The sequence below is a fragment of the Coptis chinensis genome, chromosome 7 (genome assembly GCF_015680905.1).
Source record: "Coptis chinensis isolate HL-2020 chromosome 7, ASM1568090v1, whole genome shotgun sequence".
Classification (NCBI taxonomy): Eukaryota; Viridiplantae; Streptophyta; class Magnoliopsida; order Ranunculales; family Ranunculaceae; genus Coptis; species Coptis chinensis.
The window spans coordinates 77,144,667-77,171,274 of record NC_141462.1 but is presented as its reverse complement, the minus strand read 5'-3'; the positions used below and the strand labels follow the sequence as shown (position 1 = coordinate 77,171,274).

The 26,608-nt window shown below is 36.7% G+C and overlaps 1 protein-coding gene and 1 pseudogene across 11 annotated transcripts; both read right to left on the bottom strand.

Moving 5' to 3' along the window:
- Positions 1-1,995: 1,995 nt before the first annotated feature.
- LOC147489019 (zinc finger CCCH domain-containing protein 1-like) lies at positions 1,996-24,811 on the bottom strand (annotated as a pseudogene).
- On the bottom strand, positions 11,514-17,769 carry LOC147489020 (helicase SEN1-like). Of its 11 annotated transcripts, none has more exons than XM_086572195.1 (9): positions 17,445-17,769; positions 16,741-16,870; positions 16,534-16,668; positions 15,089-15,192; positions 14,059-14,694; positions 12,636-13,841; positions 12,171-12,498; positions 11,761-11,832; positions 11,514-11,727 (listed from the first exon to the last, which is right to left on the bottom strand). In XM_086572195.1, coding segments are annotated over exons 6-9 (1,572 nt in total). In that variant the 5' UTR covers positions 13,806-13,841; positions 14,059-14,694; positions 15,089-15,192; positions 16,534-16,668; positions 16,741-16,870; positions 17,445-17,769; the 3' UTR covers positions 11,514-11,725. The 11 variants fall into 11 exon arrangements, with proteins under 11 accessions (XP_086428321.1, XP_086428322.1, XP_086428311.1 ...); XM_086572196.1 differs by having other exon boundaries at positions 11,514-11,832; positions 12,636-12,697; positions 12,863-13,841; XM_086572185.1 differs by having other exon boundaries at positions 11,514-11,832; positions 17,445-17,766.
- Positions 24,812-26,608: the final 1,797 nt, after the last annotated feature.

Genomic DNA, 26,608 nt, shown 5'->3' with positions numbered 1-26,608 from the left:
ACCATGAAAATGGGTTTGATTGCTTCACATGCTAGTTGTTAGTTGGTAGAGATTACCATGAACAATTAGGGATTAGGAACACCCAATTGCTATGCGAAAGTATTGCAATTCGGATTACGACAAAACTTCGCTAGTTAATTAAGTCGAGTTAAGGTCGAATCAATCCCCTAATTCCTTATCATAGTATCAAATTAGTATTTGAATTCCATCATTTCGCTATTTGCATATTGTTTTCTAGTTCCCATCGTAGTATAATTTCGTCCATACTCTGATTGACTTTGATAGACCGACAATCTTAGGAAACGCTAATTTTAAAGAACTTGGAGTGGAACGAACTTTCTACTCTAAACGTATTGCATTGATAAGAGAGTAGAAAACTTTGATAAATTAGACACGAAAATAGTTTTAGTTTTACTTGCGTTTGAGTTTAATCACTTATTCATAGGTAAAACTATCATTTTACATTTATCAAGTGCCTTCCTCAGGCAACTCCATATTATTAGTCAGAGTTTTTAGGACATTTTGCTCCTCTAGGAGGTACTGGATCTTATGGTGCCAAATATCATAATTCAGACAGTCCAGTTTCGATAACAATTCATATTCAATATTACAAAAAAAACATTAAAAACTATTCTACTTTATATCAACAGTATCAATTGTACTGCCGAACTTGTCAATAGTACCTCCTAGTTATATATAATGACAAGTTCTCATATGCATGACAAGTCATATCTAGCAAATATATGCTAGTAATACCATGTGCACAGCAAGTAATACTAATAGAACCCAACCCATAGTACCATGTGCGCCAACAAGAAGGCATAATAGAACCCAACCCAATATACGTACTGAACAACCAAACTGTAAATACACATGATTCATGCAAGATATATTATATGGCTTGAAAACTACTAACAACTGTTATATGAATTAGTCATGATGTTATGTCAAAAACATCACCGAATTGAACACATATGTCAGAAACATCATCGTACCGATAACCAAATTGAGCATGAAATTTAAACCAAGAAAAAATTGCACCTTTTGGATATTCATTCATGCAATTACAAAAAAAACGATCTTTAACCGGCTCTAATACCAATGAAGACAAAATAGCACATATCTTTTGTCCAAGTAGTAAGCTCAGGAGAAGTGGAATTGGTATCGATTAAAGACACGTCCTGTCTCGTTGTCGTCGCTATAATTACTAGAATAATGACTTTGTATTCACACCTATAAAACCTTATTAAGCTTGCTAATGATTAATGGAGAGAAGAGAGAATGAACATGGGAATCAAAAAGATAACCTACGTTGGGTTTTCTATTCCCAATATATAGGCATAAAAGGAGATATGGTTGTTGTTTATCCGGATTAATCTCTCTAAGTGTTTTAGATACACTGGAGACTTGAGTCCAACACGCATGTGGACGTACAACCCAAGTCTTACAAGCGTCGTCTGTGGGGATGTATCCACTCATAAGATACCCTGTCGACCAATTGGTAAGAAAGCAATGTCCAAGAATCATCACTAATGAATGTGCTTGGTATCATGCATACAATTGGAGGGCATATATAGATCAACTATGATATATAAAAAAAGATTCGGACATGTTCTATAACTTGTGGCATTCATAAAGGAAAATTCAAGAAATTGTCACCACTAGTAGCCATATAAATTACTAAGATAGTGGAGGTTTGATAGTGGAAGCTTCTGCCTAAATACATAAATAACCATCAAACTCTGTTCAAACCTAGCATCTTTACTGCAACATTTTGCCTTCCTACTTTTGTGCAATAATCAAAATATACAAGTACAATATTCAAGAAGTGGGGGAGGAATAAAAAGAATATCTTGCTCATATCACGTCATATATTGCTTCTTTGGTCAGGAAATCCTACCATTAAAAAAAATGTATGAATTGTTTCCACATGTAATGCATCCATAAGAAAGATGTGTGACAGTGAAATTACAAGAGATTGAAAGGACTTCATCTTCATTTTCCTTCAGCCGCCATCTTTTTCCTTTTCTTGTGAGCTGTGTTGAAAATGCCCAGAGTAGGTTCGTTGCACACAAAGCACCTCTGCTTGTTCTTTGCATGACGTTGTGGACAGGAAAATTTTAATCAGAGATTCAAAGCAATGAAGTCCAAAGAATATTATGTTGCTACTGTTCATCAGGAAAAAAAAAAAAAGAATATTTTGAGGTTCTATAGAAAAGGGATAACAAAATAACAATATCAAGGCTTGTGTTTAAGCAAGGGCAGACCAACAGAGGCCCCCAATTTCCTTTAAAAAAAAGTATATATAGTAGTAAAAAAAACGAGAAGTTTGACTTATCGATACAAAAGAAGACAGACGAGGATAGCAAAAAAAATACACAGACTTTTCACTTTTTCGGACTTCAAAACCCTGCCTTGTTTCTTCCCTCTCTCTCATTTAGCCATTGAGGCATTGAGCTCGCGGCACACCAACACCAACCTTCTTACCTTCGCACACCAACCTTCTGATTGTCGAATTGCGAAATTGTTGAATTGCGCGCACCAACTCCACATTGTTGATCACTTGATTCATTGATTGTCGAATTGCAGAATTGTTGAAAGCGCTTAGAGGTTAGTTCAATTATGATTTTTATTATTAGTAGGGGTTAAATTTATATTCTTATGACTTAATTGAATAGAAAAAAAAATTGATTTGTGGGGCTGTGGATAACTTTACAACATCATAACACTACTGTCTACTACACGTCTACTGCCTGCACCATTACACCAAGCATCTACTTATTTATACTTGTATGATTTCATGTTTGTTTATTACATTAGAACTCAAACTCGAAGAATAAATTGAAAAAAACAAATAATTTTATGTAAGTCAATCCCTTTTCTTTGAAGTGTATGTATTAATATATAGAACCAATTTATTAATAATGATCTACTATCTTAGGTTACACAACACCAAGCGCCAAAGAAAACAAAAACTCTATTATCGTTTTTTAAGCATAAAGCTGCTACATCGGAAAGTGATGAAACTCTTATGCCTAATTTTGATACTTCAAGAGTTGATGGCAATGAGAAACGTCCTTCCAAAGTCCAAAAGGTTGTGATAGAAGAAAGTGAACCTTCTCTTCAAGTCCAACCGGTCGTGATCAATGAAGTTGAGCATTCCCCTCAAGTCCAAAGTGTTGTGCTTCAAGAAGTTGATGCGACTTCTTCATTTGAACAAGATCCGGGTTTACGTGTTCCAATTTACGAATACCCGGTTGATCAACAAGAAGTGGTTAGAATATATTATCTCTCCAAGGGGCCTACACAACCTCGTCTATAGGAAAAAGAATATCCAAGCACTAAGTTTGGAAAGCAAGGTCGTCAGTTCAAGTATAATTGGTTCTCACAATTTCCTAGGTTATAGTACTCAATAAAGAAGGATAAAGCTTATTGTTTTTCTTGTTTCATTTTTTAAACAAATCCGCCAAAGCGTCCAGAATTTTCTATTGAAGGTCTTACAAACTGGAAGAAGGTTAATGATGGAAAGAAGTGTGCTTTCTTACAACATGAAGGAGTCCATGTTCACCACATAGATCGGCCACCTTGTCTTGTGAGAATTTTATGAATTCTTCTCGACACATTGATAATATGTTTAAAACACATTGTCAAGAAGAGCTTGCTAATAATCGTTTGCTAGTCAAAGTTATTGTTCAATGTATTCAATTGCTTGCGTTATGAGGGATTTCTTTTAGAAGTCATGACGAGTCAACCAAATCAAATAATAGTGGGAATTTCAAGGAAGTGTTGAAGTTTGCGGCGATGTTGAATGAAAAAGTTGTGGAATTAATAGGTGGGACTCGGAGAAATGCCAAATATACCTCACCTAAAATTATAAAAGAACTTTTGAATATATATGCTGAAAAAGTGAGAAAGAGGATTCGTGAAAAAGTTGGTGATGTAAAATGTTGTATCCTTGTTGATGAAGCCCAAGATAGTTCAAACAAAGAACAAATGGCGATTGTCATAAGATTTGTTGATAGTGGTGGTTTTGTTAGAGAGCGGTTTTTGGGCATTGTCGGCGTGAAAAACACTTGTGCATTGATTTTGAAAGAATCTATATCCAATGTCCTTGCTCGTCACAATTTGGTTGTTACAAATCTGAGAGGTCAGGGGTATGATGGTGCTAGCAATATGCATGGTCAATGGAATGGATTGCAAGCATTGTTTCTTAAGGAGTGTCCATATGTGCATTGCTTTGCATATCGTCTACAACTTTCCTTAGTTGCGGTTTCTAAAGATGTGTCGGATGTTTGGTTATTTTTCTCAAAGTTGGCTTCTATAGTTAATCTTCATGTTTCACCAAAGCGTGAAGCTGAGTTATAGGAGGCTCGACAAATTGAGATTGATAAGTTGGTAGCTAGTGGTGAAATCATTAGTGGAAGAGGGGATAATCAAGTGTCCACCTTGCAACGAGCTGGAGATACTCGATGGGGTTCTCATTTTGAATTGGTTAGTAACTTGATAGAGTTGTTTGGTGCAACTTGTACAGTTCTTGAAAGTGTCATGGATAATGGGTCAAGTAACTATATGTGTGGGGAAGCTAAAGGTGCTTTAATTGCAATGAGAAACTTTGAATTTGTCTTTCTCTTGCATTTATTGCACAAGATAATGGGAATCACTAATTTATTGTGTCAAGCTTTGCAAGTAAAGTCTCAAGACATCTTAAATGCTATCAGTTTAGTCTTGAGTACAAAAACACTTCTTCAAGAACTAAGAGAATCAAGTTGGGACACTTTCCTTAGAGATGTGATTTCATTTTGCGAAAGATATGACATTGCTATGCTTGATATGGGTGCTCATTACATGGCCGGTACAGGTCGTTCTTGTCAGCAGAGAGATTACATTACAGTTGAGCATCATTACCACTTCGATATTTTTAAAATTGTAATAGATTACCAGTTACTGGAGTTAAAGAATAGATTCCCCAATGAAGCAACGGAGCTTCTTTCTCTTAGCTCAGCTTTGGATCCAAGTGGTGCTTTCAAGTCTTTCGATATTTATGATATTTGCAAACTCACCGATTATTTTTATTGTGAAGACTTTACTAAGCAGGAGATATATATTTTGAGAAACCAACTGCAACATTACAAGATTGATGTGATTAATCATGCTCTTTTTCAGAAAATGTCTACAATCTCCGAGTTATGTCAAGGATTAGTTGAAACAAAAAAGTCAAAACACTATTTTTTGATTGATAGATTGATTCATCTTATCTTGACACTTCCTGTTGATAGGGTTATATACTAAAAGCATTACTTTTGTATTAACTCTAATTCTTTATATTTTGAATGAAAATCATATGGACAAATATTATGCATATTATATATGTTATTAGTTATATGCATGTGTCTAATACTTTATGTTGTAGATGATATGGTGTGTGGTGACACACAGAAGATCATATCATCAGTACCTTATAAAATATAAGTAAACGTTCACAACCTAGATGGATTTGGACAAACCATTGGTACGATTGTAGTATAATCTGGTATTAGTCTATCTTGACTACAGGATTATACTAATACACTTTGTGTGTATTTAACAGGACCAAGTGAGGTTATTTCTCTTTATACTGACTATATAAGAGAACAAACACCTCTGCTATTATGGATGCTTGTCTTACTTAGTCCGGATATAATAAAGGGCACTTACGTGCATCGTACATTGCTTTAAATCATCAATGAGTGAGATTCATTTGTGAATCAACAAACTCGATGAATTGGGTAATGACATTGTATGTAAGGTGTGTTGTTGATTATAGAAGGAATCTGTGACCCGCAGGAAGTCGGGCTGATGATATCCCCTTGAGGAGCTAATAAGGATTGTCATGTAAACCCTGCAGGTGGATTTCAATCCGACATGACAATAAGGTTGAGTAGTACTACTCAAAGACATAAGAAGTTGATTAATGTAGTTGTCAGTAACTTGACTTGATCAACGGGCATTCAATATCTTAAACACGGGAAGATCAACGAGCATATATTATGGAGCCCATACACGTAATTTGGGATTAGGGCAATAGTGCAACAATGGCCTTTAGTGGAATAAGCTATTTGTTGACGGACTTGGGCCGTGTGTTCTGGGCGAACATGGGAAACCCAAGCCCGTTAGGAGACCTAACCCTAATTTCTCCTCATGGTCCCTGTTGTAGCCTATATAAAGAAACCCCTCTCTTTCTAGCCAAAATACTGATTGATTGCTCAAGCAAGATTAGTTCCAAAAATTCGGTTCTGACCTTGTGAGTGAGAGAGGCCAAGAGATAAAGAAAGGGCTGGAAAATCGTTGCCCACGCAACGTCCATTCTAAAGATAGGAACACAACAGAAGATCAAGAGGTTACTGATTCGTAGAACTTGGATTCTCAGAGATATCACAGCTGATCGAAGGTATGATTCTAACCAAAATCGTGAACACCCTTTATTCCCCTTCGCATGGGTTTTCACGGTTTGTAAATCATTACATGAAACCATAACGGTTCCTACACCTGTTTCCACGACAACTATAGAACGAGCATTTTCAGCTATGAAAATCGTCAAAACACAGCTTCGTAACAAGATGGGGGATGTGTTTCTTGCCGATTGTATGACTGTCTATAATGAACGAGAGTTTGTTGAAGAAGTCAATTTGGATGGGATAGTAGATGAATTTATTAAGAAACCACGTAAGGCAAAATTTCACTAGTGCGATACTTTGTATTTTGTTTAAATGTCTTTGTTATACTTGTTTAGGTTTGTAGTGACGACACTCACTCTTTTGTCCATTTTGAGTATTATAATGAAAATAACGACTCTTTTGTTTACAATGTTAGTTAATTATGATCTCAAAAAGATATTCGCGTGGTTTCGTTTGACACAAGGAGTAGATGGAATGGTTTGATTTGATTGGTTCTCTTAAGAAAAAAAATCATAGAAGTGAACCTCAGACTACTCCCCATATATTAAATCCTGGCTTAAAAATTTTAATTCAAAATACTGGCAGGCAAGCACAATAATAGAAGTAAATTAGTCTACCACTCTACCTAATATGTATAGGTGATGATGGCTCGCATTCTATTTATTTTTATTTTTCCGTGAGTGAAAATGATTTTTCAAAAGAAGACATAAAGTACTACAAAAGGTCCTGAGAGCAATTCCATAGCCAACTTGATCATCAACCATAATTTATTAACTAAGTATACCGAAACCCAACAGCATGGGAAATAGGTAGTGACTTAGTAGGCTGTTACAAAGAGAGCCTAACTTTTGCTAAATGATGTATCCAAAACGGTGTGCTAGCTAACCAAATGACTACCTAATGGTATGCTAATGATGATGTACTGAAGCTGAAGGGCAAGCTATTGCATGTGTGTACTGTAGGTGAGTACAGATACATTACGAGGTAGCAGGTTAGATACTGTAACCCATAGTACAAAATATCGTGATAAATATCGAGATTTTAGTAAAGGATACGTAAATATCGCGATATGTTTAGAGATATATACAATTACAAATATCGATGATATTTCGATAATATTATCGATATTTTGTGTAGATAACAATTTTATTTAATATTTATTATTATATTTCAAATAAATATAAATTATATATCATTATATATTAAGAAATATGTACAATATTCACGATATTTATCGATATTTTAGATATATCAACGATATTTGCATATGAAACAATGTCAAATATCTCCAAAGAGAAGGATATATCCACGATACATATCTATAAATCAGAAATCGATATTTTGCCATATTCTGATATTTTGTACTATGCTATAACCTATGCAAATGCACTCTCACTACGTCAAAGTGTCAAACCAAATCCTTTTCAACCTTCCCCTACCAACTTCTAGCCCACAATCTCCACATTCTTTCTCAAAATGTTATTCTTGGTCTACATAGCAAATGAACAACAGGCTCAATGTCCTTTTATAACCTACATGTGATCCTCTCCATAATCACCATATTTGGTGGTTTATAACGACATTGATTATCACAACCACCTATTAACAAAATACCTTTGGAAAGTCCAACACTCTTATTCATCATAAAAACCCCATGTGCTTGAAGATTGCGTGAACCAGAAATATTGCATCTACATATTCAGCATTAATTTATGTTGTCTTATTGAGCTTGAATGCAGATCAGTTCATTAATCTGTTGCTAGAGGGTGGTGTAAATTAAGAGATTGTCAACTTATAAAACCAGTGATGTAACAACTAATCGTTTCTCAATTAACATGCGCTGAGACATTTTCTTCTAATATGTCTTGGGCCACGTCCTTTACGACCTCTTGGGCCTCTTCTTTCTGGCATAACATTAACAGCCGAATGACTTAAATAGGCAAAAGGAAAACGTACCTTTAATGCACAATGTTCACAAAAGTAATGCTTGCACTTGGTAACAACATGATCAACAGGCACTTCACGGCAAAAATTTTTTTTTTTAAATAAAAGGGAAACACTTCCAAACTAGGAAGTGCTCCCTAGAGAGTGCATACATAATTCAATCAATGTCCTTGCAGTATCAGGGTTTAAACTATAGTGTTGGGGGGGCGCATTCCCCTAGCCGCTAGTGCATCAGCTACAAAGTTTGAGTTTCTACTAATATAATAGAAGGTACAATCATCCAAAACAGAAATACTGGCATAAATGTCATGAGCCACCGAAGTAGCTCCCCAAGATAGGTTTGTCCCTCTACTCTCCAAAATCTCAGCAAGTTTCTGGCAATCCGTCAAAATGGCGATGTTCCGGATCTGCATGCGTTGTAAAAACTCTAGGCCTCCTTTAATGGCTCGAGCCTCTGCCTCTTATGGATCAGCACTTCTGTCTCTGTCATGTCCTGCACCAATGCAATAACCAAAGTTATTCCAAATAGCAAAACCTAAACCTACCTGTTTAGTATTACTATCCCACGAGGCATCTATAGTAAGGTAGCAACAGTTATCAGTTATATGAGGCCAGGCATTTATATGTTTGTTTTTAGCAAACGGCTTCTCAGTGTTAGTGATAAAAGTTGAAGCTTTGGAGATGACGCCAAAAAAATTTGTTTGTTTGTTGTTGAAGATAATATCATTCCTGCTAGTCCATATGGAGTACATGATTGAGGCGAGTTCACTTAGGGTGTCTTTAATATCATTTTTAAAATTTAGCATAGTGGTGATATTTGTGATGATGGAAATTATAGAATCATCACTATTCCAATGATCAGTTCTGATAGAGAGTTTAGAACCATACCATATGTGTCTGAGCATGACACAATGAAAGAGTGTGATGAGTAGATTCCACCTGATTACTGCAGTGTGGGCAAGTAGCTGAGGAGATGATATTCTGATTTATCAGATTTTCTCTTGTGGGCAAGCTGTTTCTGATTGCTTTCCAAAAGAACAATTTGATTATCTCCGCTGTGTTGAGATTCCAGATGCTTTTCTAGAACTGCCGATTTTGGTTTTGATCTGCATTTGTGCTTTCACTGAGGTATTTGTAAATAGACTTCACTGTTAATTCTCCATTTGTTTCCTCTAACCATCTGATAAAGTCATTGTGTTCTTGTCGACAGAGAGGCACTTTCAGAATTTCCTTGACCGTGGTTGGGAGAAATATGGTATCCAAAACATTTCTTTTCCATGAGCGGTTTTTTGGATCAATGAGGTCAGCTACGCACCTATTGGGCCTACAGGTGGCAAGGGTCCCATGGGTTTGTTGTATGGTAGAGTTGGTATCCAAGGATCGAGCCAGATATCAATGTCATTTCCAGTCCCAATATGCCAACATAGCTTAGGGAGGATCTCATCTCTTGCTTTAAGTATACCTTGCCATATCTTGGATGCCCCTCGTCTAGGGCACTTTACTCTCAAGATTGAATTTCCACGAACGTACTTCTTTAGAAGCTTTACCACCCAAGATTTGTCTGGCTCTTTAAGGATTCTTTAGCTTGAAGAGCGATATTGTGATGGGATGCACGCCTTATCCCCAAGCCCCCACTTGATTTTGGTAAGCATATTTTGTTCTAGGAGATATAGTGTACCTTATTTGTATTGTCTTCTTTTCTTCCCCAAAAGAAACTAGCATTTAGAGAATACAACTTGTTGCATGTAGATGTTAGCAGTTGGAAAACTGACATCATGTAAGAGGGGATGGCCGAAGTAACTGCTTTAATGAGCGTTAATTTTTCGGCTTGGGAGAGAAGCTTAGCTCTCCACCCTTCCATTCTATGAAAAACTCTTTCTAACACTTCATCAAAATCAATATGACTCTTGCGCCTGAGGATTAACGGAGCTCCCAAATATTTTTCATGGGTGATTGTTTTCCCAATTTTCAGAATTCTTTTCATAATGCGTTGATGACGATAGTGGGTGTTGTGATTGAAAAAAATACCTGACTTCTGGAAATTGATCTTGACCTGAAACATTTTTAAAGAGCTCCAAAATATCCTTGAGATGATGTGTTTTTGCAATATTTGCTCTGTAAAAAATGAAGTTGTCGTCTACAAAGAGAAGGTGAGACATAGGAGTGTCACTCCTACTGATTTTAACCCCATGGATTTGTTTTTCTTTTTCTGCTTTGGAGAGAAGGCGATAGAAAACTTCCATGCAGATAATGAACAGAAAGGGTGACAAGGGATCTCCTTGTCTGATACCTCGTTCGGGTTTGAGGAAACCCATGGGTGATTCATTTATCTTGAACGAAAGAGAAGTGGTAGAAATGCACTGATTAATCCAATTCCTCTATTTCTCGGAGAAACCAAAGGCTTCCATAGTTTCTAGAAGGAAACTCCATTCTACTTTATCAAAAGCTTTGCTCAAATCTAGCTTGATGGTCATACAACCCGATGCACCTTTTTTTCTTTTCAGAGTACGAACTATCTCATGAGCGAGAACAATGTTGTCAAAGATCTGTCTTCCCTTTACAAAGGCACTCTGGGACGGAGAGATAAAAATGTCAAGAAGAGGTTTTATGCGATTTGCAAGGATTTTGGAGATGATTCTGAGGCTTACGTTACAAAGGCTGATAGATCAAAATTGGTCGAGATTTTTTGTCACTGGCATTGAGGTATTAGAGTGATGTTGGTGTGGTTTAGTTCACTACACCATAACAGGCTATTTGTAACGGCAAAAAAGCGTTGCTAATAATTTTCGCAACGCTTTTTAAGCGTTGCAAATATGGCGTCGGTAAAGTGTTGGAAATATTTGCAACGCTTAAAAAGCGTTGCAAACAGAAATTTCCAACGCTTAAAAAGCGTTGCAAACAGAACTTTCCAACACTTATGATAACTATTTCGTACACATATTTAAAACCTTTGCAACGCTTTTTTATTTCACAAACGCTTTTTAAGCGTTGGTAATTTGTTCAAATTTTTACCAACGGTTTGTAACCGTTGCAAAGTTGTTAGTTAATTTTAAAAAAAATAATTTAAAATTCGTTTGTAACGGTTATAAACCGTTGCTGATGGGTTGCTAATAAAAAAAAAAAAAAAATCTCATATTTTGTAGCGAGACCAGCTAAACCAATTAATTGAACAAGCATATTCAACATAAAATTCTCAAAACATCAAGTCATTCATTTCTCAAAACATCAAGTCATTCATTTCTCAAAACAGACATAAAATTCATTCCCCTCGATTCTAAAACAACTACAAAAACAATACCACATATTGCCACGTTCAATCAATTAAGAAGCAGCAGCAGCTCCCTTACTCCTGGCATGTATATTCCTGTTCTACAAATTGAACACGGCATGTATATTCCTGTTCTACAAATTGAAGACACAAATTTCGAGGATCGTACCCTTTTCCAACAGATACCTGCCAAAAGTAAAAGAAATTAAGTCAGATAACTAGCTTGTTTTCCTTTAACCAAGCATAAAACAATAACTAAATTCCTAAGATTCGAAAACGGGTAAGAATTCTTGGAAACCAAACCCATTTTTTCACTCTGCCTATAACTTAACCGAAAACGTTTTTCGTAAATGGAAAAAAGAATTAAAATTGTTACACCAAGTGATAAAGAAAGGGAAAAAATTAATATAGGGTGTAGTTTGTAATATAGGGTGCAATATGAGCAATATCAACAAAGTAAACTAAAATAGTAACATGGATCCACAATCACGGATGTACGCACTGAAAGGAAAAAAAAAACATACCTTTAAAAAGATTCTGCACTATTGTCAATACAACAGCTACTTCCATCAAGTTTCTCCTGCTGTGACTCATATCATCAAATTCTTCTTTTCCATTGGAAACACTTATGAAGGAATAAGGACCAAACATAGGTCCTGGGAGACAATGTTTTTCATAGTTATGGTCCTTAACGTTAGGAGCATCCAAGATATCACTGAGATAGAATATAGAATTTGGAAAAAAGCTTATTTCAGGGTGCATTCTGAACTGCATATTCAGGAGGTGCTTTGGATGTCCCGCTGCACTCAACCTCTCAAATAGACTTCTGCCAAAACCAGCAATCTCAGAAACCTGATCATATAAGGAGAAGATACAATTATCTTTTAGCAATTAAAGAGATGAGAGTAAACTACAGATATATAATATTCGAAATTGAGGGAGACCTTAAATGCTTCAAACACATATCCAAGTAGTACAACTAACTATACCTCGCTATGTATCATTGCTGGTAACTGGCACTCGTCACCAATTAAAAAAACATGCTGTATGCCTGAAAGTTGCAAAGGTATTGTTGATTCACTCTCTTTCAATTGAGCAGCTTCGTCAATAACCACCAACTGTGGTTGCTTTGTTACCACCGAATGCAACTTAAACGAACTAGAAGCAGTGCAGAAAATAAGAGAAGCGGTACTAAAGCACAAGTCTCTTATCTCACCTGTATCCATATGTCCGGGAAGATTGAGATCATTAGAAAGCGATTTTAGAAGAATGAGGGATTCACATCTGATCTTATAAAAAAGGTCTAAACTATGGCACTTTACTGTTTCATTCCCAGATAGACCCCTGGAGGAAAGTGATGCATTCTTATTTAGAACTTCTTCTGCAAAGAGTTCCTTTAGTTCTTCCTCAACCACGTCATCTCGAGATAACACACATTCAAAAGAATCAAGCAAACCGAGAAGAATGCTCATGTTTTTGTAATTATGCTGTAATAAGAAATCTGCAGTCAGACAGGTGCCTAAAGTAGTGATACACCTTTTCAGTGGTAATGCAGCATCAGTGAAGCGTTCTCTTATGAACTTGAGAAATGAATGACCTGAACACCTTCCACTTCCACTTTCTTTCACGGCTTCACTTTCACTTTTTGACGCATTCTCCATAAAAATATCATACTGTGAAACACAATTTTCAAGAACATCTATCAAACTGATAAAGTAATACTTCCAACTATTTCTACCAAGAAACTCAGCAAGCTTATCCACACGATAATCCAAAAAAATCTCCTTAAGATCCCCATCCAGTTGCAAATATTCATTATTTCCAAATAAGAGCAGATCTCCCAAAGAATAAAGTGAATTTCTCATTCCAGGGTCCAACTCATAAGGCTCTTTTACCAGCTTCAGCACTCGTGTAGATAGTTCAGCAATTGCTACATTTGTTGGGGCACATGCAACTATATTGTAGTTCATTTTGAGGAGGACGCAGAGCAATGTACTCACAGTTTTCGTTTTCCCAGTCCCAGGAGGACCCCTGACAAGTTTTACAGTAGATCTGTGTTCGCACTTCATTGTGGAAATACAGCTAAGAACAGCATCAGCTTGAGAGTCATTCAGAGAGGTTAAGCTTACACCTAACCTCTTGGTCTGAATCTCATCCATCTACATGGAAGAACAGAGTTTGCATGTTTCCTTAATCTGCAAGGTTATTAACACCAACATACAAATTGTCAAGTTATTAATCCTGATCACTTGCATGGAAAGCTTAATATGATAAAGGGAGAAATAAAAACTAAAACTAAATACCATGAAAGGATATTTTAATTTTGTCGTATACATCACAAACATAGAAAGTTTTTGCATTTAAATAGTGAGGCACAGTAACAAAGAAAAGTTTGATAAGCCTATCTCATACCATGGTAACAGGGCTGAAAACCTCCTTGAGAATCTTCATGCTTCCTATCTTGTGCAACGAAATCCATATTCTACTGTTTGTTATTACATTTATCAGAAAAACTATAAAAACGGATGTCCTCATGCCCTCCTCTCCTATAGTAATGGCCTTCGAAGATTTGACATTAAACTTTTTATGATTGGCATTAATGTCATCGACAACATTAGAGTCATACGTACTAAGCTCATCTTCAGGACCTTTAGATTTTTTCCTTGATACATCAAAATCAGGAACTCAAGTAACCAAAGCAAAATTCCATGTCCTTCCATGTTGCTCTAAATCAGAAGCAAGTTCCGGTACTGCATCTGACACTAAATAAATATCGCCAGGTTTAGGTTTATATGGATCTTTCCCACCTTGACCTAACCTATTTCTCCAAAAATCACCTAACCTATTTCTCCAAAAATCAACTTCAACATCATAAAAGTGGGAGTCATATGGCTTAGATCTTTTTGATGAGACTAATTCAGCATAAGGCGCCTTCGAGATAACCTCCAAGCTTGAACTCAATTCGGCACGAGTTTCTTCTAGCAAAGGACAAATATAAGAGCTAAGATATTGATATTCAGACTCAAATGACTCGGGAATTGTTTCCACCTACAAAGAACAAGCAGTAAAGAGAGAGAAAAGAGTGATTAATTTACTCAAATAAATCATAAGACTATTTATCTTATAATATAGTGCAGCGCAATACAGATAGTGTACCTGTATTTCCATTCTAAGAAACCAACAAGTAACATATTTGTTTTGCATTTCATGATTTTTTAATTGAAATGTGTCAATAGTGCATGGCATGCTGAATTGATCAACTATCGGAAAAATATAATGCAAAGTAATTAATGGCATTCCATAGGTTTAAGGTAGGTGTGTCAAGTGAACTCAGTTATAACGGTGAATGCAAAATGTTGCGAAAGGATTAAGGATGCACAAAATCACACTGACACACACAGTGTGTATTTTTAAGAGTAAAGAAGCTAGCAAAGACATGGACCTTATCTCTGTAAAGCTCTTCATTGGATATATCTTTAAGAGTCCAAGAAAACAACTGACGGATCAAACCAGTTTCATGTGTTTTCATCGTTTTTCACTCTGCCTCTGCAAGCATCAACAAGCAAACAAATGAAAAAATGAGTCCCGTTAAAAAAGAAACAGTTTCCATCAAAGTTTGTTTTTATAGTAAACCATCCGAGGGGTATGATACCAATTAACAAAAAAAGAATACCAGCGCATAGTGATAATGCCAAGGGAATGAGAGGTGTTAATGCCAAGGGAATGAGAGGTGTTGTTTATAAGTTGAAGTGAAGATAGAAACGAATAAATCTTTTGACTTAAACAAAAGAATTTGATTCCTCACAACAAAAGCAGCTTTCAAAAAAGTGTTCAGCTATGCATTTATGATAATTCCTTGAGTGTCTAGGGGCATTTCAGTCTTTAGCCTTGTTAATTCCGTTTTTAGCTCTAATTGGAGGGGAAACTTTCCATTTTAAATGGGTTGACTGGCTCTTTTAGCCGTTGACTGAGGCCACCAGGGCTCCTCTCCGTTCTTTTAAGCAAGTCCTTGTGGAGAAAGCCACGCATTTTTGTCCATGGGGTAAGCCTTCATGGATATCTAAATGGAAGGCTTCAACTAGAACATACTTCAGATTTGACTAAGGGGAGAACTGGAGAACGGAGAAGTACTGATGAAGTTATATACTGGAGGCCTACCTAGTAGGGTTGCAAGCTCACTTCGTCGGTATAGATTTTTCATTTTCTTTATGTTTCTTTTATACTTTTCCTATACTTAATAAAATTCACAGCTCACTTAGCAAAAAAAATCCAAGGGGTATGAAAAAAGCTTACATAAAATCAAACATTTGGACAACACAAACATTCACATTACCACATACCATAAAACGCAACACTAAAGAAACCACTCCTTGATCCTCAAAGCAACCAATATAATGTGTGGAGACCTCCTCAGTAAACAATCTTAAAGAGAGAAAACCAGAAGTTTTGCCAATTGTTGATTTGGCAATAATGCTCAGAGGCACTCCCCACACATGCATGCACGAAACATGCAAGGTGATATCAAAACTGAACTATTCCGGCATGACAAAGAAAATGCCCGTGATGTTAAGTATAATAACATGGAAACTAAGAGAGTGAAGCTGCAGTTGTGCAAGAACAAATCCATTCTGAGGTAGAAAGCTTTCAAATTTTGAGTTTCATGTCAGCAGTAGGGCGGGTGATGCAGTGTGTACAAGTGTGTAGTACGTGGTTTTGGGCTGGTTTTTAATGCCATGTCATGACATTTCGACTGCTTTTTCTGGAATTTTATAAATGTTTTTGCTCTATAGTCGGACCGTGCACCAAATTCAGTTGTTTTAAGGTTTTTTTCGATACTACGCCTTACTTTCATCTGTACTTACTTATAATTAAGCTTCTGACTGTTACCTTATTTCATGACTCGTGTTCGTTTGAGTCGGTTTTGTTTGATAGTGTCTTAAACTCTTAATATGCTTGATTGCTGTCCTAATTAACAGCAGATGATCAAACAAATCAGACTCCGAAGGTGTGGCCTCAACATAACTGCACATAAGTCATTAAGACAAAAATGCATTCAATTTGTAAACAAACTAAATTTTAAAATGAAATTCTAACCTAAAAGCTTTCCGCAGTTCCTCCCAGACAGACTTTCCCGCTATCTCTGGATTCTTCTTTACAAAATGGAGACAGTGCAAGGTAATAAAGATTGTCCTGACAGCTTGTTTGTAAGCAGACCTAAAGAAGCCTAAAGATATTTGGTATCAAAATTTAGTATATTTTTTGATAATACTGATATTTGGTATTATCAGAGATATTTGAAAAGCAAGAGCCTAAAGAAGCAATGTTAACAACCCCAGCTAGTATTGGGATTCAGAGCCATCAATTATACCAACAAGATTGAATATTTTGGGAAAAGGAATGAAAACTGAGTTCCATAAGATGTAGTTTTCTCTATTCAACTTAACTGTAACAAAGTTAGAGATGTTCTGTATAGCTAATGAAGGATTTTGAGTGAAAGAAGTTGATGTTGAGTAATCTGTGTTATTCATCATTGAAGATGGAGGTTGAAAAGGAGCTGAAGGATTTAATGGAGTTTGATTAAATGGATTCAATGGATTTCGAGTCGAGGGATTTTGATTTTGATTACTACGAGCCATTTACTCGTTTTAAGTGTAGAACAACAAGTATCAAAGATAACAGATAACAAGATCAAGAATTGATAACAAGAAATAATGATTTTTTACCTAGATTGATAACAGATGAGTAGTAATTGAATCAACTGAATGAAAAATTGAAAGATTTGATGAAATTAGATTGACCTGATATTGCTTTTAGCAAGGTTTAATATCAAACTGCAAGAAATGGATTCTTCTTCTTCTTCTTCTTTCTTTGAGAGATTCGATTGAGAAGAAGAACAATTGTTTGTGATCGTTGGTTTTGAGAGAATTGATTGAATGGCGGGTGTGTCACTTCAATGCGGAGACTTCAATTGAAAATCAGTAGAAGAAGCACAAGAACTCACTTCCCATTCCAATTTTACTGAATCTGAAACTTAGGTTTTGAGGAGTGCGAAAATAATGCGGCTGTGAGAGAGAGAGGAGAGAAAAAAAAAGTTATGTTTTATATTTCGATTTTTTTCGTTTCTCTCTGTTCTCGAAATTTTTAAGTTTGTAACACTTCTCCAACGCTTTTTAAGCGTTAGCAATTAATTCCGGAAATTCACCCAAATAAAGCAACGCTTTACAACATTGCCAACGCTAAATAAGCGTTGGAAACTTACTAACGCTAAATAAGCGTTGCAAATCAAAAAAGGTGCGTGTTGCAAATATCCTATTATGGTGTAGTGGTTCTGCCAAGATGTGATCGGAGTTCATGAAGCTTTTGATGGTGTTAAGGAGGTCAAAAGAAATGATATCCCAATACTTCTGGTAGAAAAGAGGGTAAAACCATCGGGACCTGGAGCTTTATGGGGTTCCATAGAGAAAAGAGCTTCCTTGACTTCTTCTAAAGTGACCTCTCTGGTGATCAGGTCATTATTTTGCTCATCAGTGATGACAGTGTCAAGAATGTTAAGGTCTCTAACATGAGTTTGGGGATTTGAAGAGGTAAAAAGGGTTTTGAAGTGCTCCACAACTGTATCTCCAGTAGCACTTCGCTCTTCAACCCAAGACCCATCCACTTTTCTAATCTTATTGATCTCGATACGATTTCGTCGAACAACAGTGGAAAGATGGAAATAGCGGGAGTTGGTCCCATCACAGTGGAGCATTGTATCTCTAGATTTGTCTCTCCATAATTTTTCTTCAAGATGGGAAGCTTGATTAAGATCCTGTATCAAATTGTTTTCGACAGTTGGGTTTGTCTTTGGATTGAGCTGGCACTTTTTAATCTCCTCTCGAATGCTCTGGATGCGGAGCTAAATATTTCCAAACACATATTTGTTCCATTTTTTAAAGTCATTCTTGACTTTCTTGAGCTTATTGCAAAAGCGATATGATTGTGAACCTCGGTATCTGGTATTCCAGACTTTAGATATTTCATTTTTGCATTCTGGTTCATTTACCCACATCGATAGGAAATAGAATTGCTTCTGTGTCGGGGCAGGAGGAGGCTTCAAGTACACCATTATGGGTCCATGATCAGATTTAATAATAGGGAGATTTATAGTCCTTGCATTCGGAAATAAAGTCATCCATTCTGTATTCACGATATGATAGCTCTGTCTAAATGCTTCTTTATGAGGTCAGCTCCATTATTTTTGAATCTCTTATTTGTCCATGTGAAAGGAACATTTTTATATCCTAAATCCACAAAATCTGTAATGAACATAAAGTCCAGAAAGTGGGCTGCTTGAGAAAAGCTTAAAGGAGTTCCGCCACTTTTTTCCGCTTGACATGTGGTCTCATTTAGATCTCCAACAATGAGCCACGGAAAATTATGGTTTGTGGCAAGATCCACGAAAGATTCACAATTCCGGCCTTTGGCTTTTTTCCGAGTGGCCATAACTAAAGGTGCATAGCCATTCCGTGTCAACCGGATTGTTTTTTACAATGGCCACAATATAACGCTCGCAAGAATAAATAATCTCGAGGTCTATGTTGTTGTTCCATCCGAGACATAGACCCCCACTTTGTCCATTTGCAGGAAAGTTCGCTGAGTTTTAAAAACCAAGATAGGAGAATCTCTGCAGACTGGTAGACGCATCTACCCTTATCTCAGAAAGAAAGCAAATATCTGATTTAAGGGTGGTTATGTGGGGTTTAACCTCTCGAATTGTCGCGGATGTACGTGGCACTTCCACGACAATTCCAAGCAAAGATACTCATTGCGATCGGTAGGGAGCCATCCTTTGGCCGGCCGCCGATACAAAGTAACAAGTCTGTGAGGAATGGGATAGACTCCAAACCATCACACCAGACAAAAGAGGATGCATATATTGAGTGTGGTGGAAAGCGAATTGTGTGTGCACGGGGTGCAGAGACAAAAAGGTGCAAAGGTGAGGTGAGGCAAAAATGTGAAACCCGAAGCTTATACCTCTAGGAGAAAGATAAGAAAAAAAGACCGACATCTTGAAAGGTTCCTCGCATTTAGGGCTAAGCGAAACACATACTTGAAAAAACATTTTAGATTTCAAAGAACGAACAACATAAATTACACAGCATAACAGGTTGTAACTATAATAAAAGATGTATACAAAATTATAAGAGCACATACAAATAAACGAGGAATTATACATATAATAGATATGATAATGAAAGCAAGAGGTGTATGAGTTACAACTTTGATAAAAAGCTTCAAGTAAGCTTTTGCATATAAAAGAAAAATGGCAGCATGCAAACACGACAAATTGACCATTAATATGCTTATTTACAAAGTCACATGTTAGCACCAGAGTAAACTAGGTTGTAGAAATGGGATACCTTAAAGAATTGAGAAACAAAAGGACAACATATAAACAAACCATAAACCAGACAAAGACAATGTAATTCTTCTTTAAAAAAACATTGGTGGCATCTTTGAGTAGAGAGGACCATAACTTTTTAATATGAGGCCCAGGGTCAAAAGTGAGTCTATTATGAGCGTTTATTAACATAAGCCACAACATATTCATGTCCCAAAAGCATATGGACGAACTCAAAAAAGATGTAGAATTGCATGCATTAAAATGGAAGGACATAAAATATGGAATTAAGGGCAAGCAAACCTGAGGTCCCAGCTTTAATTTTAAGTAGGTTCGTTTCTCTCCTACCCCCACAATGATGTCAGCTCCAATATGCTCCTCATGTGTATCTCCATTATTCATATGTCCCCTCACAATTGGCAAAAGATAATTATAACGGCTTGGACTGCCCACTATTCCAGTGTGAGCCATATCTATTGGACACGCAAGTGGGGTGATTTCCCATGTGTTGTTCTTTCCCGGTGTAACAAGGAATCTAGGGGGTCCTGATGATGGTGTCTTAAGAGTTTGATGGAGATGATGCGAGTCAAAAGGTGAGAATGGTGGAGATTTTTTAGATTCGATGGGTTGTGCTAGAGATGTGGAGAAAGAGTTTGAGTCCAAACTTGAGAAAGATAAAGGGCTTACCTGATTATTTGGGTTGTGCTCAGGGATATGTCCCATCTTTATTAGGTTTTGGTACCATTTGGGCCCAGGGCCCTTAGTCTTGATTTTAAGAGTCTTGGTATTGTTGGACTCTGCAGAGAAGAAAATTAAAGCAACTGTTCTCCTTAGTTTTTGGCATACATTACCTTTTCCTTGGTCAAAGCACCATTTGTCAAGGAGACGTTGTGAGAAGTCTCTGTTAAGTCAACTACCTTTTCTCTCACTTTTTCCGTGTTGAATCCCACTTTGCCATGTGTCCCTTTAGCAAGTACTAATTCACATGTGACTCTTTGACTATCCTAATTCTGCACAGCATCCTTAACAGACGCCTCTGTTTCCTTAACATGCGCATATGCCTTCAACGTCTCTTTTGACAAGGGTGCTATCTGGTGCTCCACATCTATTCTTGCTATCTTGCTACCTTCGTTGTTAGCTGCCTCATCTAGATCTATCAGAAGAATTCTGACCACTAATTGGGTTGTTGGCGACCCCTTTCCGTTGCCATTCTGCTGGTCATGCATCTTTTTCCAGCGAAATGCATCGACTTGTGGAGATTGGATCAAGTTTGTGGGTTCTCCTGTTAGGAACCTCAAACATCCCTTTGGGTTGTTTGCTGCCTCTAGTTTTTTGCAATCAGCTTCATAGTGTCCTAGCATGGCGCACTTGAAACATATAGGTCCAGCTTTTTCGTAGCGAAAAACCACCATTTTTTCCTCGCCATTTGGAAGTTTGGAGTTATTTCCAAGAACAAGAGGTGCAAGAGGGTTCATCATAACCTTTATCCTTGCATAACCAATGCAAGCTTGGTAGATTTCTTGGAGGATTTGTCTGGCTTTGGCAGCGATTGCAGTGACCATTTTTTTACTCCCAACAAGAGCTGGGGGAAGTTGATGGAGTTGGACCCAAACTGTGGCAGTATCGAATTTGATCTTCTCTACATCAGTGAGAAGATCAAAATAATTCTTTAATAGAAGGAGATGACCCATAACCGACCAAGGTTGTTTTTTGACGACCTCAGAGAGTGTTGCTTCATCTTGGAATTGTGCGAGAAAGAGAAGATCTTTTTTGTCATAATGACCTAAAAACTGCAACCTCAAACCTTTTGGGATTTCCCAAAAATTTCTTATGAGTTCCATAACCTTCTTTGGTTGCGCCTTGCTATTTCCTAGTAGTCTAACAGCCATGGTGTTTCTACCATGCTCTACTACCTCTTCCCAAACATCTTTTGGGAACTCAGTTTCGGCGACTTTTGCTCCTGGGAGAGAGAGCACTCTCTTAAAAGATTCCTCAAGATCGACAAGTTGATCATGGTGTTGTGCCATGGCTTGAGTTGGAGGAATTTTCAAAAAAAAGAAAAGATGGAGAGGATTAGGAGGAAGATGGTAGCAAGAAGAAAATAAAATGTAAAAACCTGTAGAAAAGAACTTGGAGGGACGGTGAGTTTTGAGATGAAAGGGACAAATATGTCTCTTGTTTAGGTGATGTTTAGAAAAAAGATGAGTTTTACTTTGATTCTCTATAACATTTTAGTTGAGATTCCACAAGATGAAATGAGTTATTGGTTTGATTCCATAATCTGACGTGGCAGAGAAGAGACTTTGCTCACCCATGAAACTAACTATTGCGACAGTCACAGATATCCACTTCACGGCAAATAAAACACGCAAATGGCAACTTATCATCGTCACTTCCTCCACCCGCTCCACCTTCCTCGTCTTCATCCTCCACTATCCCCATAGCTAAATTCCTCATCCTAACCTTCTTCACTTCATTCCATTCCCTCCCCATTTTCCACCCTGACTTGTAATCCCCTCTATCATGCATAAACTTATTACACGCATCACAAAACCCACAAAACCCACAATACCCAGTCTCTTTAAAATCCTTACAAATATCTGGTTGGTAATCAAAACTCATCGAAGGTCTAATATTAGTTGAAACTCTAAGAGTACCATGAGACCCACCAACTTTCTCACTAGCAATCGTTTGTTCTCTTGAAACCCCAGGCTTTATAATCTGTATACCCATGAATACCTTTATATCAGCTTTGGGTAAGTTGATATAATAATCTGTATACGCCAAAAACGTTCCCAACTTCAAATTACTCACTTCATTTTCAAAAATATATCAACTTACCCAAGGGAATGTGAGTAATTTGAAAGTTTGATATGTGATTGTAATTGTATGTACTCGAATTCAAGATTCAAACCTCAAACAATATAGGGTTTTATAGATCTGCACCCCTATTTAAAAACAAAATTAGACTTGCCCCCCCCAAACTCACACACCATCTCAGTCAAAGCATTTTGACCGTTATCTCGTGATGAAATGTCCCAAATGTTTTTAATCTCATTATGAAGTCATGATATTAAAAAGAGTAGTTGGGACATGTGTGATGATTTTTCTAATCTAGAAACACAAATATTTTGTTGATGATCAAAGAACAGTGAAAAGTATCATACGTATCTTAGCTGTGAGTATCCTACACTTTAAGTTTAACGCTCGGGTATTTTTTCACTTGAGCTTCTTCACAATAAGAGTATCCTTATATAAATATCCTGGCTGTGAGTATCCTACACTGTAGGATACTTAAAGTGTGTTCTGGTACTTCTTACCCACACTAAGACCATACCCGAGCGTTAAGAAAATGTTGTCACGTGTCACATATTTATTTGTTAAAATATGTACACACATAACATTTCACCACGAGATAACGCATTGGGGGGGGGGGTGCGGCAAGTCTAATTTTCCTGAATTTGGGGGGCAAGTCTAATTTTGTTTTCAAATAAGAATGCAGATCTATAAAACCCAACAATATATATATGCACATTGGAAAACTGGGCAGCTGAGCTTGGGAGTGTAACTGTTTAAAGCCCAAACATTTGTCTTGTGGACCCAACTTCTTTAATATGGGCCTTGTCGTGGGCAAATATCGTGTACTCTAATATTCCAGCCCAAATATCATTGTTAATAAGAAATATTGATGTGATTGTTGATATTTCGATCTTTAGTTTGTATATTGCAGGTTTAAGGCGGGAAAAGGAGGAAAGAGAAGAGAATGGACATGTGGCATTTAATGATTGGATAAAGCTGTGATCAGAACACTATATAAAGACTAGAAGAAGGAAGAAAGAAGGATGCTAAATTCATTAAGGGTGTGTTTGGAAGTTTTCATGTGGAATTGGAGTTGAAAATATAATTCCAAGACTTACAATTTCAAGTAGTTAAAATTCCTCAAATTGGAATTCATATGTTTGGTTGCATAACGGAATTCATTTCCAAATTCCACAGAATCTCAAATCAAATGTTTGGCCACTCAAAATTTCCAAACCAAAGTTGATATATTCAAAAAAAAAATGTACTCTAAACCAACAGGTCTACAGACCAAATTTATTATAAACTTTATTTTTGAATGTTTAAACCTCCTCTTAAAAGTAGTATTCTAAACATTGAGATGCATCATCAGCCATTCTTTCTTAAAATCATCCGGAAGCCCATAAAAGACGTGTTCCCTAGTCTTATCAGCTGCAAGCAAATCAACAACTCGTAGTGTTAGAGAACGATCAAAATCCGAAACTTTATTAACTTCTTGGCATAACTTATTCACATCAACAGTGGGAAGACGTGCACGTGAGTTGGTCTCTACCATAGACTTCAATGTATCAGTCATAGAAGTCACAGCTGCGGCAATAGCATCACCTGTGCGAACTTTTTTATTTGCTGATTGTTTCTCATCCAAACCTCTTTTCAATTGCTTGTCACTTTCTTCATTTTTGCCATTAATGTCCTCATGACCATCATTCTCATTGCTGCCATTGTTTTCAACTTCTTCTCTTGCTTTATCAAGTTCTCCTCCTGTGTTAGCGCCAACTCCTTTTGCATTATTCTTCCCAACAATAATTGCTAACTCATCATAGTTTGTGAGAGGCTTATACCTAAACCCTTTGGCATCGAGATGTGACTGCAAATTATTTAACCAATATTTAAGAAAAAACACCTTGACAATAAAAGACAAATTTATATTACTAAAAAAATTACCTTAACATAGTTCTCCCAAACATCATCCCTCACCACAATCATCTTGCGATTGTCATCCCACCCGAATCCTGATTGGTCTCAAAGCTCAGTCACGATATTAAAATTCTTAGTCCAAGTCTTTAAGCGAGCTTGAACATTATCCTTTGTCACTACTTTTCCACATTTTTCTTTGATGGCATCAACAGTTACAGTCCAAACAACAGGCTTCCAACTTTGTTCAGATTTGTTTCCCTTTTGAACTTGGTCAAGAAACATCTCAGTTAATTCACGATCCATCTCAATTGTCCAAACCACATAGTTTTCTTTTGCTTTAGTGCTTTTTGGTTGTTTAGGTGATTGATTGTTCTCCATTTCTAACAGTTTAGAAGTTACATACAAAAATTATCATTGATGTCACACCCCGAATTTCGACACAATTCTGAAAAACATTATTTGTTCCCGACTCTTCGATTTCCGAGGTGTGATGCACTCTCCACTTCCAAAAACCCATAAACAGTTTAAATATGCGGATAATTAAAACCAATAAAAATTTTAACTTAAACAAAAGTCCTCTTCATTACAGAAATTTACAAATGAAAATACAAAAACATTGTCTAGACTGAAAATCTATATCACCTCATGGGAAAACAAAACATATCCTGAGATGCAACGCTAACGCAAACCACAAGCAGCAACCAATCTTCTTCAACACTAAACCTGTCAAGACTTATCAACTATGTTCATTTAATGAACACACCCGATAAGCAAACATGCAAATCGGTCAAGATTATAAAAATCTTTGGTGTGATTAGCTCTAAAATACAATATATACTTATACATATACATACACAATCCATAAGGCAGTTAGTTCCTCCACCGAGGCGCCTTAACTTTCAACAACTAATACAACATTCTTAACTACAATAGGTAAGGCAGGTAGTTCCTCCACTGAGGCGCCTTAACTTCCAACAACTAATACAACATACCATACACATAATAAAAAGGCATTTAGTTCCTCCACGAGTCGCCTTAGGTTCTAACTAAACTACTAACCAGCCAAACATATACAATCCTCTATCTAAAGATATATCATTTACCAACATATTACCATAATTATATTAGTTAAAGCTTTCTTTGTGTGTCCCTAAAATTCACGTCGTATCTATGTCTTACCTAGTTTCCCTGGCTACCACAATCGCTTCCCAACGCCGAACATATACATCCACATGCCTCTCCTTACATAATGAACCACTCCGTGCGTAACTACCCTGAGCGGGATACCGCACACCAGGTAACCCTCACACGAAAGTCATTATGTAAGTACTGCCACTATTCGGCATAAAATATCGCGCGTCTCGTTCTATTTTGTGAACGGAATAATCAAGCCATTATTCGGCTATGCCAGAAGGGTCATTCAGATTCACTGAAACGCCAGAAGGGCCAATCACATTACTTACGCCCGAAGGCCATTCAGATTCACTGAAACGCCAGAAGAGCCAAATCACATGAGTTGTGGTAGCTAGGTTCTAGGATTTTCGTTACGTAATTTATTCAAGTGTCATCCATTTATAACTCATAAAAATTCCACTATATCACGTGCAGGTCAAATACCTTATTGCACTAAACCACAATATTTAGAAATATCTCAATTATATCTCATAACCATTTTCATTCTTTCACGTGCCAATATATTATTGCACTACGCCACACTCCCGTGGAAAATATTCACAAATACTATACTACCTCATAGTAGCATCTCACATATATAATAATAGAGTGTTTATACATTTATTTCTCCAAAACTATTGCATTTAATATATATATATCCCAACATATTATATAATGTCACAATATCAACGT